The sequence below is a fragment of the Labeo rohita genome, chromosome 24, assembly GCF_022985175.1.
Source record: "Labeo rohita strain BAU-BD-2019 chromosome 24, IGBB_LRoh.1.0, whole genome shotgun sequence".
Lineage (NCBI taxonomy): Eukaryota > Metazoa > Chordata > Actinopteri > Cypriniformes > Cyprinidae > Labeo > Labeo rohita.
This window is the reverse complement of record NC_066892.1, coordinates 19,152,222-19,165,833: the sequence shown is the minus strand read 5'-3', so window position 1 is coordinate 19,165,833 and position 13,612 is coordinate 19,152,222. Positions and strand designations below refer to the sequence as shown.

General features: G+C 32.5%; 1 protein-coding gene across 1 annotated transcript; it reads left to right on the top strand.

Moving 5' to 3' along the window:
• Positions 1 to 6,234: 6,234 nt before the first annotated feature.
• Positions 6,235 to 13,210, top strand: psme1 (proteasome activator subunit 1). The gene is made up of 11 exons (XM_051098811.1): positions 6,235 to 6,463; positions 6,626 to 6,658; positions 6,902 to 6,964; positions 7,077 to 7,178; positions 7,325 to 7,376; positions 10,044 to 10,141; positions 10,360 to 10,428; positions 11,635 to 11,702; positions 12,603 to 12,657; positions 12,755 to 12,841; positions 12,957 to 13,210. Exons 1-11 carry the CDS (start codon positions 6,425 to 6,427, stop codon positions 13,041 to 13,043), a joined length of 753 nt encoding a protein of 250 aa, XP_050954768.1. The 5' UTR covers positions 6,235 to 6,424; the 3' UTR covers positions 13,044 to 13,210.
• Positions 13,211 to 13,612: the final 402 nt, after the last annotated feature.

Genomic DNA, 13,612 nt, shown 5'->3' with positions numbered 1-13,612 from the left:
TTTTAAAATGTAATTTATTCCGGTGATCAAAGCTACATTTTCAGCATCATTACTCCAGTCTTCAGTGTCACATGATCCTTCAGAAATCATTCTAATTTGCTGATTTTCTGTTCAAGAAACATTTTGAGTACATTCTTTCAGGATTCTATGATGTATGGAAAGATCCTAAGATCAGCATTTATCTGAAATAAAAATCTTTTTGCACACTACCATTCAAAAGCTTGGAGACAGTATATATATATATATATATATATATATATATATATGCATTATATTTACATATATAAAAATAAAAGTGATGATAAAGACATTTCTAATGTTACAAAAGATTTCTATTTCAGATAAATGCTGTTCTTCTGAACTTTCGATTCATCAACTGGAGTAATGATGCTAAAAATTCAGCTTTGAAATCACAAGAATAAATTACATTTTAAAATTATTCAAATAGAAAAGAGTTATTTTAAATAGTAAAAATATTTCAAAATTTTACAGTTTTTGCTGTACTTCAAATCAAATAAATGCAGGCTTGGTGAGCAGAGGAGACTTCTTTAAAAAAACATTAAAAATCTTACTGTGCAAAAACTTTTAACTAGTAGTGTATAATTTGTGTGAGACAATTCCAAAAAAAAGTTTTTCCACCACTGCTTGCAGACACAATGTGATGTGGTGGAAATGTTCATGACTTCATGACATTGTTAGTGCAGAAATAAATGAAAACTATAATAAGATTGTTAAAAACATCAAAAACATCTGAGACTTCATAAAACCGTTAAAATGGCTTTGAGACGTCAATAGCAAAAATGGTTCAGAGAAAATCACTAGAATAATTTGTTTACAGACCCCCTCTTGGTTTAATATTTCATCATGTATACAACAATAATATTTAGACATTTTAATAAGTGCCTAAATATTTGAGTGTTTAAAGTGTCTAAATACTTTTTGGACCCACCATAATGTAGATTTGTCAATGCACACACAAACAACAACTACTGTACTTGGTAAACAGCGTGCAAAGTCTCCGGTGCAATGACTGTGACCATTGAGTGAGAACGTGAGCGAAGACAGGAACACTGTGAACAGGCTAAAGATCACAGTGTTTGTGTGAGAGACAGGTAGATTAGATGAGAGTGGATAAAGATAAGCTAAAAAGACATTGTGGTTAGACTTTAATCTGTGTGAAGTAACAAATCCACAAAAGCCCAATGGCTCACTATACTCATTATCCCATTGTAAACACATCTAGACTTAAGATGAAACAATAAAATCATGCAATATTCTTCTATTCTTATGAAAGCTACTGTTTTTGTATAGTTTACGGGAGTTGAAATCATAAGTACATTAAGGGGGGTAGATTATTGTAACAAATTCTTACTAGACTACACTGTAAAATGATTTTTCTAAGCTGTAAATAATAGTAACAATAATAACAATGATAATTATTCTTATTTTGTTTTTTCTACTTTAAAATTTCACATTTAATTTAATGTTTCTTGCTGTTTCTTTGTAATTATATTTCTTTGTAATTGTGTAATTCACTAGCAATGTCTGAGAGAAAACTGTTTCCACACCACATTTTTTGGTGAACAATATTACATTAAAACATTGCATGGTAATGAATTTGTCAAATTAATACTTATGATAGCACGGAGCATTCTTACGTTCATTCACTAACACACACTCACAAACTGCTAAGAGACACAAAAGTGAACTTTGCCCCTTGTGGAGAAAGGAGAACTTTGCCCTTTGGACAGTGCAGAAACAAAAACATGCATTGCATGGGTCATTTCAACCAATAATTACTATAGCCATGTGAACTTGAAAAGTTTTAACCTGATCAAAAATAACATATGCACGTTGAATATACTGCACACTCTCCTCCAAAAGTTTGTAAACGCCCTAAAAAAAAGTGGGGTTTTGGACAATACTGGCATGAATCCTTTTTAATTTGTGATAATTTCGCATATAAGGGACAACACAAACTACGAAAACACATTTTATTATATAAACAGTTTGTACATAGAAAAAAAACGTAAATTTTCAATTCATCAAAATATCCACCATTAGCAGCTATTACAGCTATGCATAATCTGGGGCTAAATTCATTGTATTGTAAACTTAATTGGCAGTCGATTGTTGAAGCTATTAAGGTGTGCTGACCCAATAATCTTTTAAAAACCTGGGCCAAGTTTAAACCAGTAACTAGGCATCACAGCTGGCAAAGAGGCATGTCTGACTTTGACATGTATATATTGCTATTATTATGTAATCAAAATGAAAATTATTATTGCTGGTCATCAGTGATAATGTCAAGTTAATTTAATGTGTTTGCACCAAAAAATGATAAGGATTTATGCTGATATCATCCACACTTTGCCAGGGGTGTTTCTAAACTTTTGAAGGGCAGTGTATGTTTCTTAAAATGGTAAAATGGTTCATCCAGAAATAAGCATTTTATGAAAATTTATTCATCCTCAAGTCATCTAAGATGTAGAAGTTTGGGGAAATTTAGCATTACACCACTTGCTCACCAATGGATCCTCTGCAGTGGATGGGTGCCGTCAGAATGAAAGTCCAAACAGTTGCTAAAAACATTACAATAATTCACAAGTGAATACAGTCCAAAAGAGTTGACGGATTTGTTTCTTACAAACATGCAGCTTTTAACTGGAGTTGTGTGGATTACTTGTGAATTATTATGATGTTTTTATCAGCTGTTTGGACTCTGATAGCACCCATTCACTTCAGAGGATCCGTTGGTGAGCAAGTTATGTAATGCTAAATTCCTCCAAATCTGTTCTGATAAGAAGCAAACTCATCTACATCTTAGATGGCCTGAGTAAATTTTCAGCCAATTTTAATTTTGAGGTGAACTATTCCTTTATTTCAGGTTGACAAGATCATGAAGATGTGTTCAGTTCTTTGATATGCAAACAACCCACTGTTTCATCAGTCAATATCTGTGATGGAATGAGCAGAAAGTCAAGGAATAAACAGTGTTTTGATGATTAGATCTTGTAGTCTGCACATAATTGCAGTGTGCTCTGGTATTTGTATTATGGGAAACAGCATGCAGTGTTTTCTATCTTTTATCTTAGGTGTTGCCTCTGTCCGTGGTCCGAGTCTCTTGCATAATAAAATATTGCACAGACTGTTGTTTTCTTTCTTAGTTATAAATGCAGTGGTGCTCGTGTTTTCTAGGCCTTTGAACAAATGATGTAACTGATCAGAACGTGATACATGTGGTAAGCCTTTGCTTCAGCAGCATGTAAAAGTGTTCATAGTGACAATATTTCGAGAGCAGTGGCGGCTACTGGTCTGTCAAATAGAGGAAGCTCATTTTCGGCCTACATCATAAAATTGTCTATTTATTTATTCACAAGAATGTGCCTTATTGTCATAAGTAAGTCACAATGCAAACAATCGTAAAAAAAAAAGCTTTAGTTTTATTATGCAAAATATGATGTATTTTTTCTTTTAGTCAGATGCTACTATATAGTATAAATATTTTGCAATTTAAATAAGGTTATTATGGAGATTTATTTATTTATTTATTTATAAAGTATTTTAATAGAAATATAAGGTTTCATTATGTTATGTTAAAATTTTTCAAGATTACTATATATATATATATATATATATATTAATTTATAGTCATCCTCCATGTTAATATTTAATGTAGTAATCTATATATATATATATATTGATTACTACATTAAATATTAACATGAATGAATGAATGAACGATCTAAAAAAAATATTAAACTCTGTAAAAGTGAAACAAGGAATGTGGTGTATAATTGTGTGAAATGTATGATGAAAATCAAGCAATTTCGCCAAGCAAATATAAAGAAATAGGTTGCAGCAGTTTTTATTTCGACTGAACTTGAGAAATCCGCGATGGGACTGAGCGCGAATAGCTTCAGCGATTCCTTATAGTACAAAATCGCTGTCAGTCAAAAGGAGATGCAATCTTTCGACAGACCCTCCAATCATCACGCAGAAGCTCGGAGTCCAGGCCAGCCCACTCCTCATTTGCTCCTCATTCACCCCCAGAGACGCTGAGCGTCCCGGGGCGGGACATAATCGCAGCGTTTATCCAATGACCGTCTAGTTTCAAAGCACTGAAAAAAAACGTTCAAAGCAGCCGCATTGAAGTCAATGGACGCTGGGCTTCAACGGGGAAATGCACTGTGACGCTACGGGAATGTATGAGAAGTTAGATAGTTAGATATAGCAAGTCAGCCGACCTGCTATATCTAACTGATTCTGAACGAACTCGTCTTTGAGATGAACGTTTTCTAACGCATTTTTAGTCAATAAAATGTTAATACAATAGTACATAATTTGACCATTAATTTTGTGACATTATAGGGGAAGCTGAGCTTCCCTTGCAGTCTTAAAGAAATCGCCACTGTTCGAGAGCAAGATCAATATGTAGGGAATTGACTTTTATGGACTTTTTTTTGACATTTTTTAAATAAAAATATATTTTCCAAATTTTGTTTAGATTTCCAAGTTCAAAATGTATTACAAAATTTAATTCAGGGACAAGAAAATAATCAACACTAATTTCACAGATTCAATTCCCAAGTAACCCACACTTGAATGTAGTTTAGTGTGTAATGTGTAAATGCATTTACAACATACCATCAAAACTGTGAGAAAATATTGCGATTATTATTGCTTAAATGTGTTTTTTTAAATATATTTTTAATAATATTTATAGATTTGAATAATACAATATAGAACAAATCATATCAGGTCAAATAAATAACTGAAATACTGTATATCGCAAGTACATTTTATTTAATTTTCATTTAATTTAAATATATATTAGCAATATTTTGGCCATTTTTATATAATGTGAAATACATAAACAATTACACTACCAGTCAAAAGTTTTTGAACAGTAAGATTTTTCATGTTTTTTAAATAATTCTCTTTTGCTCACCAAGCCTGCATTTATTTGATCCAAAATACAGCAAAAGCAGTAATAATTTGAAATATTTTTACTATTTAAAATAACTGCTTTCTGTTTAAATATATTTTAAATGTAATTTATTCCTGTGATCAAAGCTACATTTTTAGCTTCAATATTCCAGTCTTCAGTGTAGTATGATCCTTCAGAAATCATACTAATATGCTGATTTGCTGTTCAAGAAACATTTATTATTATCACCAATATTTAAAACAGTTGAGGGCATTTTTTCCAGGATTCTAGAATAATAGAAAGATCCAAAGATCAGCATTTATCTGAAATAAAAAGCTTTTGTAACATTATACAGTATACATTCAAAGCTTGGAGTCAGTATTTTTTTATTTTTATTATTATTATTATTATTTGTGTGTGTGTGTGTGTGTGTTTTGTTCGTTTGAATGCTTGTTTTGTTTTGTTTTTGGGAAATAAATTATAGAAATTAATACTTTTATTTAGCAAGGATGCTTTAAATTGATTAAAAGTGAAGATAAAGACATGTATAATGTCACAAAATATTTCTATTACAGATAAATGGTTTTCTTTTGAATTTTTTATTCATCAAAGAAACCTGAAAAAAATCCACTCAGCTGTTTGCAACATAATAATAATAATTAATGTTTTTTGAGCAGCAAATCACAATATTAGAATGATTTCTAAAGGATCATGTGACTGGAGTAATGATGCTAAAAATTCAGTTTTGAAATCACAGGAATAAATTACATTTTAAAATATATTCTAATAGAAAGCAGTTATTTTAAATAGTAAACAAATTTTAAAAATTGTATTATTTTTGCTGTACTTTGGATCAAATAAATGCAGGCTTGGTGAGCAGAACATTAAAAATCTTACTGTTCAAAAACTTTTGACTGCTAATGTATATATTCTAATTTTCAAAATATTTATTTATTTGGACATTTTTCCATACTTTAAAATACTACAATGATAGTATACATTTAGATAAAGGCTGAATTAGCCTACATTAGTTTTCTATAATTCATTCCTTAGTTACTCTATTATCAGTTTTTACAAAAAAAGAACATAATGCGAAATTAATTTAAGCCAAATTGTTCTAAACACTAGTACCGTATTTCATCAAATTAGTTTGTTCCTAGTTAAATAAATAAGTAAATAAATAAATAACAGTAGGACTTTTATTCTAGCTGCCAAAACAAAGCCTGTTTCCGTAATTCACCGAACGTTTTAGGATTATTGTCGCCCCCTTTCGGTCAGATCAATAATTATTTATTTAACGCTTAATTTACTTTCATTTTCATTTTTTGTGCTGACTAACTGTGAGTTCTCGTCGTTTCGTCGATACCAACTGGATCCCATCTCCTCTTTTCAACCAAAATCCCACGGCATCCAGTGGGATAAAACATTAAACGCGTGTTTTTCTGCAAATAGCTTTAATAAAGTTTTGCAAATCGAAACGATAACTCTGCAACCATGACTTCCTTAGACATGAGCCCTGCGTCTAAGAAACAGGTAGGACGCCTGTTATAGGCCCGAAACCTTATTTAAACTTATTTATGACTGTTTACTGGACAGACATTATGCATTTTGAGTCTAACCTGCTTATAAATAGCGTATATATTGAACCTGTGTTTGTGTGGCTAGTTTGACAAACACTGCCTATGTACTTTGCAGGTGGATGGATTCTCCAAAAAAATCACCAAGGAGGTAATTATACATTCATTCCGTGATGCTCTTTAATTACTTTTAAAAATGTACCACAGTAATTGTAGTTTATGCCAAAAATACCTCAGTTATTATAGTTATTACAATAAAACAGTACATTATACACTATTGTAAGCACATACCAGAGTTTAAAGAACAACCAATAATAATATGTTATTATTTTACACCAGTAACTATAATTGTAGTAAAAGTTTGTTTAAAGTCATGTTTGATTGTTTTAAACAGGCCGAGCAGTTGATCTCAAACTTCTTCCCTGAGAAGATTGCAGAGATGGACAACATCTTACAGGTACGATATGATCATGTGAAAATAGAAGGTGGATTTATTAACATGAAGTAACATTAACATGAGTACAGATTATGCTGTGGTTAAGAAATGTTGTATTTCTGTTATTATTTAGGGTTCCTGTAGTTTGAAGGATCTGTCAGTCATCAAGGCTCCTCTAGACATCCCAATCCCAGACCCTGTCAAAGAAGAACTCAAGAGGAAGAAGAAAGAGGAGGTGATCGTTATAAAGCATATAAATCATGATTGCTCACATTCATTTCTTTTTAAATTATTTGATTTTCTGTACTGCACCTCCAAGGCAGTCTATAGTTTGGTTTAAGTAATCGATTCGAGGTCGTTAATGATATTTTATTCGTGCAGAAAGAGGCCAAAGCGGGAAAGAAGGGAGGAGATAAAGAGGAAGAGGATGAAGGTAAATCTGTAGAAGTAATTTGGAAAATGAAACTGAAAATGTTACTTGTTCGGTTCTCTTTTCCCTTGTCCTGAATTCCCCCAGATACATGACTAGGTGTAATTCACAACATGAACACAGGGTGGCACTGAGTCACTGTTAAAGGCATAGTTCACCCAAAAATGAATATTGTGTCATTAAAGGAGAACTCCACTTCTAGAACAACAATTTGTCATCCAAACAATTTGTCATCCAAGATGTTTTTGTCTTTCTGTCAAAACAGAAATTATGGTTTTTGAGGAAAACATTTCAGGATTTTTCTTCATATAATTGACTATTTTAAACTTCCAAAATAAGGGGCACAACTGAACTCCATTATATGAAGAAAAATCCTGAAATGTTTTCCTCAAAAACCATAATTTCTTTACGACTGAAGACAGAAAGACATGAACATCTTGGATGACAAGGGAGTGAGTAAATTATTTGTGAATTGTTGTTCTGGAAGTGGAGTTCTCCTTTAAATGCAGCTTCAAAGGGCTCTAAACGATCCCAGCCGAGGAAGAAGGGTCTTATCTTTCGAAACGATCTGTCTTTTTTTTTTTTGTAATAAAAATTTGTATACTTTTTAAGCACAAAAGCTTGTGTCGCACAGGCTCTGGGATGCGCGTCCACGACACTACGAATCAAAAAGGTAGAGTATGGCAAAAACTCCATCTTATTTTCTCCTACAACTTCAGAATCATCCGACATCGTTGTACCTTTTTGTTTGTAAACAGCGTTTGACTTACTTGCACTTCCTTAGTCTTTGCGCATTTGCTTTGTAAACACTGGGTCTGTAGTTCCATGTGACCTTTCGACGTGATTCAGTAGTACATAGTGTCGTGGACACGCATCCCAGAGCTAGTGCTACATGAGCTTTTTTGTGCTTAAAGAGTATACAATTTTTTATTTTCCGAAAAAAATGACAGATCGTTTTGAAAGATAAGACCCTTATTCCTCAGCTGGGATCGTTTAGAGCCCTTTGAAGCTATATTTAAGAGAACTCCACTTCCAGAACAACAATTCACAAATAATTTACTCACCTCCTTGTCATCCAAGATGTTCATGTCTTTCTGTCTTCAGTCGTGAAGAAATTATGGTTTTTGAGGAAAGCATTTCAGGATTTTTCTTCATATAATGGACTTCAATTGTGCCCCCAATTTTGAACTTCTGAAATGTAGTTTAAATGCAGCTTCAAAGGGCTCTAAATGATCCCAGCCAAAGATGAAGGGTCTTATCTAGAGAAACGATCTGTCATTTTTTTTCGGAAAATAAAAATGTGTATACTTTTTAAGCACAAAAGCTTGTGTAAAACAGGTTCTGGTATGCGCGTTCACGACGCTACATATTGAATCATGTCGAAAGGTCACGCGGAACATAGGCAGAACTACAGACCCAGTGTTTACAAAGCGAATATGCAAAGACTAAGAAAGTGCAAGTAAGTCACGCTGTTTACAAACAAAAAGGTAGAACGTGTCGGACGATTCCGAAGTTGTAGGAGAAAATAAGATGGAGTTTTTCACCATACTCTACCTTTTTTAGCTGGAGTGCACAGACGATAAACTTACACGTGATTCGTAGTAGTGATGGGATGTTCAAATCATTTTACCGACTAGGACCTTTGAAAATGAATGAATTTTTTTTGAGTCATTTCGTTAATTTTAGCAGCATCATGTGACAGCCCCATAAGATGAACGAATGACTCGAAAAACCCGAAGACTCGAAACAGGTGAACTAATTCCAGTACAGAACCTAATAGGATGTTGTGCATGCGCGACTGAACGAATCACTCCCAGAGACGACTAGTTCTTCGTGAGTCATATTAAAGATTTGTTCAAAATGAATGAATCGTTCAAGAACGACCCGTGGACGTGCATCCGAGAGGCTGTGCTACCCAAGCTTTTGTGCTTAAAAAGTATACAAATTTTTATTTTTCGAAAAAAATGACCGATCGTTTCACTAGATAAGACCCTTCTTCCTCAGCTGGGATCATTTAGAGTCCTTTGAAGCTGAATTTAAACTACATTTTGGAAGTTCAAAATCGGGGGCACAATTGAAGTCCATTATATGAAGAAAAGTCCTGAAATGCTTTCCTCAAAAACCATTATTTCTTTACGACTGAAGACAGAAAGACATGAATATTTTGAATGACAAGTAAATTACTTGTAAAGTGTTGTTCTGGAAGTGGACTTCTCCTTTAATTACTCACCCTCATGTCGTTCCAAACCTGTAAAACCTTCGTTCGTCTTCAGAACACAAATTAAGATATTTTTGATGAAATTCAAGAGCGTTCTGACCCTTCATAGACAGCAACGGGTGAACCACTGATGTCACATGAACTATTTTAACAATGTCCTTACTACGTTTCTATGACCATGATAGTACCCTTAATGTCTATGGAGGGTCAGAAAGCTCTCAGATTTCATCAAAAATATCTTAATTTATGTTCTGAAGATGAACGAAGGTCTTACGGGTTTGGAAAGACATGAGGGTGAGTAATTAATGACAGAATTTTCATTTTAGTGTGAACTGTCATGAAATTATACAGAAGATTTAGAGAAAGTATTATGTATCTCCATCCATCTCTATCCTTACAAACTGGCGACTGGTTACAAAGTTAAACTAATGATGTTAATTGTGATCTAAAAGGTCCTCCCTGTGGTCCCATCGCCTGCAATGAGACAGTAGAGAAACTCCTCAAACAGATCAAGCCTGAGATCCAGACTCTGAAGGAGTGTCTTAACACGGTGAGGAAGTGCTATCATATATTGTATATCATATATAATTATGCAGATTTCAAAAGTTTGAGTCAGTGTTTTGTCAGTTGATCAACTGGTTCAATTATATATAATTACCTCACTATATATTGCACATAGATATTTTATTCTGTATGCTGGCACGATACATTTAATAAAGCATTTTGGGACATGTTTGTACATTGTGTAATATTTGTGTTGTGTACCAGGTGTCAATGTGGATACAGCTACAGGTCCCCAGAATTGAAGATGGGAACAACTTTGGAGTTGCTGTACAGGTCAATTAACCTATCTTGTGACAAAATGAAATAACTTTTGTTAAATGAATAAATCTTGTTTAAAGGGATAGTTCACCCAAAAATGAAAATTGTCATTAATTACTCACCCTCATGTTATTCCAAACCTGTAAGACCTTTGTTTATCTTTAGAACACAAATTAAGATATTTTATACCCTGCATGGACAGCAACACAACAACCACGGTCAAAGCCCAGAAAGGTAGTAAGGATATTGTTAAAATAGTCCATGTGAAATCAGTGGTTCAACCTTAATTTTAAGAAGCTATGAGAATATTTTTGAGTGCAAAGAAAACAAAAATAGCAACTTTATTCAACAGTTTCTTCTCTTTCGTGTCAATCTTCAACACGCGTTCATGAGGCGTACCACAATGCAAAAAGAAATCGATGAATAAAGTCATTATTTTTGTTTTCTTTGTGCACAAAATAGCTTCATGAAATTACAGTTGAACCACTGATGTCACATGGGCTATTTTAACGTCCTTACTATCTTTCTGGGCCTTGAACTTGTCAACATGCGTTGCTGTCTATGCAGGGTCAGAAAGATCTCTGATTTCATCAAAAACATCTTAATTTGTGTTTCGAAAATGGATGAAGGTCTTATGGGTTTGGAACGACATGAAGGTAAGTAATTAATGACAGAATTGTAGTTTTTAGGTGAAACATCGCTTTAAGTTTACATAAGAATTTATTCATATTTATGCATTAAATGTGTCATTTAAAAGAGTAAGTCACAAAAAAAAATTAAACCTTCAAAAAATCGCAAACGCAATTACTTTATATCAAAATTAAATTATGATTTTTTTTTTTTTTTGGAAGATCTTCATTTTTGTTTCCACAAATATATTAAGCAGTCACAGCTATTTTTTAACATTAGTACTAATAAGAAATTTTCCTTGAGGTCCATATTTAGCATATTAGAATGATTTCTAAAAAATCATGTGACACTGAAAATTAGAGTAATGAGGTTTGCATCAAAGGAATAAATTACATTTTAAAATATACTAAAATTAAAACAGTTGTAAATTATAATAATATTTCACAATATTACTGTTTTTACTACATTTTGGTAAAACAAATAATTATGAAAATCTCACTGACCCAGTGTTGTGTGAAACAGTGTTGTGTATATAATTTTATAGCAGTAAGTGTGAATTTTATGTAAATAAAAGCAAAAATGTTCCTACAGGAAAAAGTTTTTGAACTGCTTACCAACACCCGCACCAAAATCGAGGGATTCCAGACACAGATTTCCAAGTAAGTGACCAGACTGCATTATAAATACTCCATGTCTTTATTATAAATACATTTATATAAATATTATACATTACATTACATTACATTATGTGATATATATCAGTGTTTCCCCTAGGTTCACAGCTTTGGGGGGGTGGGGATAGTGGGATGGATGGGGCAGGGGTACCGGTACCCAACAGTACTTTTTTTTTCAGTGCTTTGCTCTCTGTATAATAACAAAAACATTTATTTCAGTGAAAAAGAGTCCAAAACTCTCAATTTCAACATTTTGAACAAATAGGGCCCTACAATCTTTTTGTTTTTTTCTTTCTTTCTTTTTTAGAAATTTTGTTTTAATTTTTCTGATAATCAAATGAAGGCATTAAACATTTATTCATTAATGAAAATTAAACCCTTTTATTTTTCAAGAAAAAAACATAGGGTTTTCTGTTAAAATTAATACATGAAAGAATATTTGTGTGAATATTCTGTTAAAAAGGTTTTAATAATAATTATAGAATTTTTTTTTTTTGCAATTAAGTGGTTAATCTGGTGTAATATTTATTTTTATTTTTTAATTGTTTTATTTAAATTGGCCAGAAATAGAAATATATAAAGACGTACGTTATACTGTACAAAAGTAATACTAATATATTAGTAATATATTTCTGTTACACGTTAAACCGTACTTCGAATTAAGTGACAGACCCAATTTTGATTTATTCATCTAAAAACTGACGAATTCCGTGGCATTTTGCGCTATTGAGTAAATTCCGTTTTTATGAATGGACTCCGTGATCCCGTCTGCGTTTTCGAAGGAGAAATCGCCCCCCTAATATAATGGCAGGGGAAACACTGTATGTCTGTATATATATATTTTAGACATGAATATGCAGTTGTGATGTGTTTGGGTTTCCTCAGGTACTACAGTGAGAGAGGAGATGCTGTAGCCAAGGCTTCCAAACAGCCACATGTGGTCAGTTTATTTAGCTCAAGTAAACCACTTATCATTTAACTGTTTTCAAAATTCTTAGAGCTTCTAATAATTTGATTGTTTTGTTGCTTGGCAACAGGGAGATTTCAGACAGCTTGTCCATGAGCTGGATCAGCACCAGTACTGTGAGTTGCGCATCATAGTCCTGGAGATTCGCAACACTTACGTAAGTCTCAACTTACTGTAAACAAACCATCTCAATTTCTGATTTGAATGTACGGTGGTGTGTATGTGTCTTGTAAGACGGCTGTGACTGATTGCATCCATTCGTTCAACACTAGGCCGTGCTGTATGATGTCATCACCAAGAATTTTGACAAGATTAAGAAGCCCAGAGGAGACTTATCTTCAAAAGCACTTATCTACTGAGTACCGCAGCTGATCTGCACTGAAAAGACACAAAAACACACATTTGCTGAAAAGTAAAAACATGTCATATTGGGTTTCACATCCACAGTCATAGTGCGTTGAGCTTCAATTACATCAACAGAGCATACTGTTAGTACAGTTTTTACTCAATAAAATGTTTATCTAAATGTGGTATCACCTGTGTTTTCATTCAAAATGTCATAAAACATTAGTTTTATTATCCTTATAATTATTACAGTCGGACAAAATAAGAAAATAACTATTTAATTTTTCATATTTGCTACCGTTAAACATTATGCATAGGATTTTTGATCAGAAATTAATAGTTTTATTCAGCAATTTATATTGTGTTTTAAATAAATGATTTTTTAAATTTTTTTTTTACTTGATGTTCATAATAAAAAAAAATTGTTTCCCACAAAACTATGAAAAAATAAAATAGATTTATAGATTTTATTAAATTAATTAAATTAACAAATTAATGTCATTTATCTTCCTTTTTAACAAAAGAAAATGTGTTTTCTAAATTTGTACCAAAATATACAGACTCTGTTTTTCATGCATACACA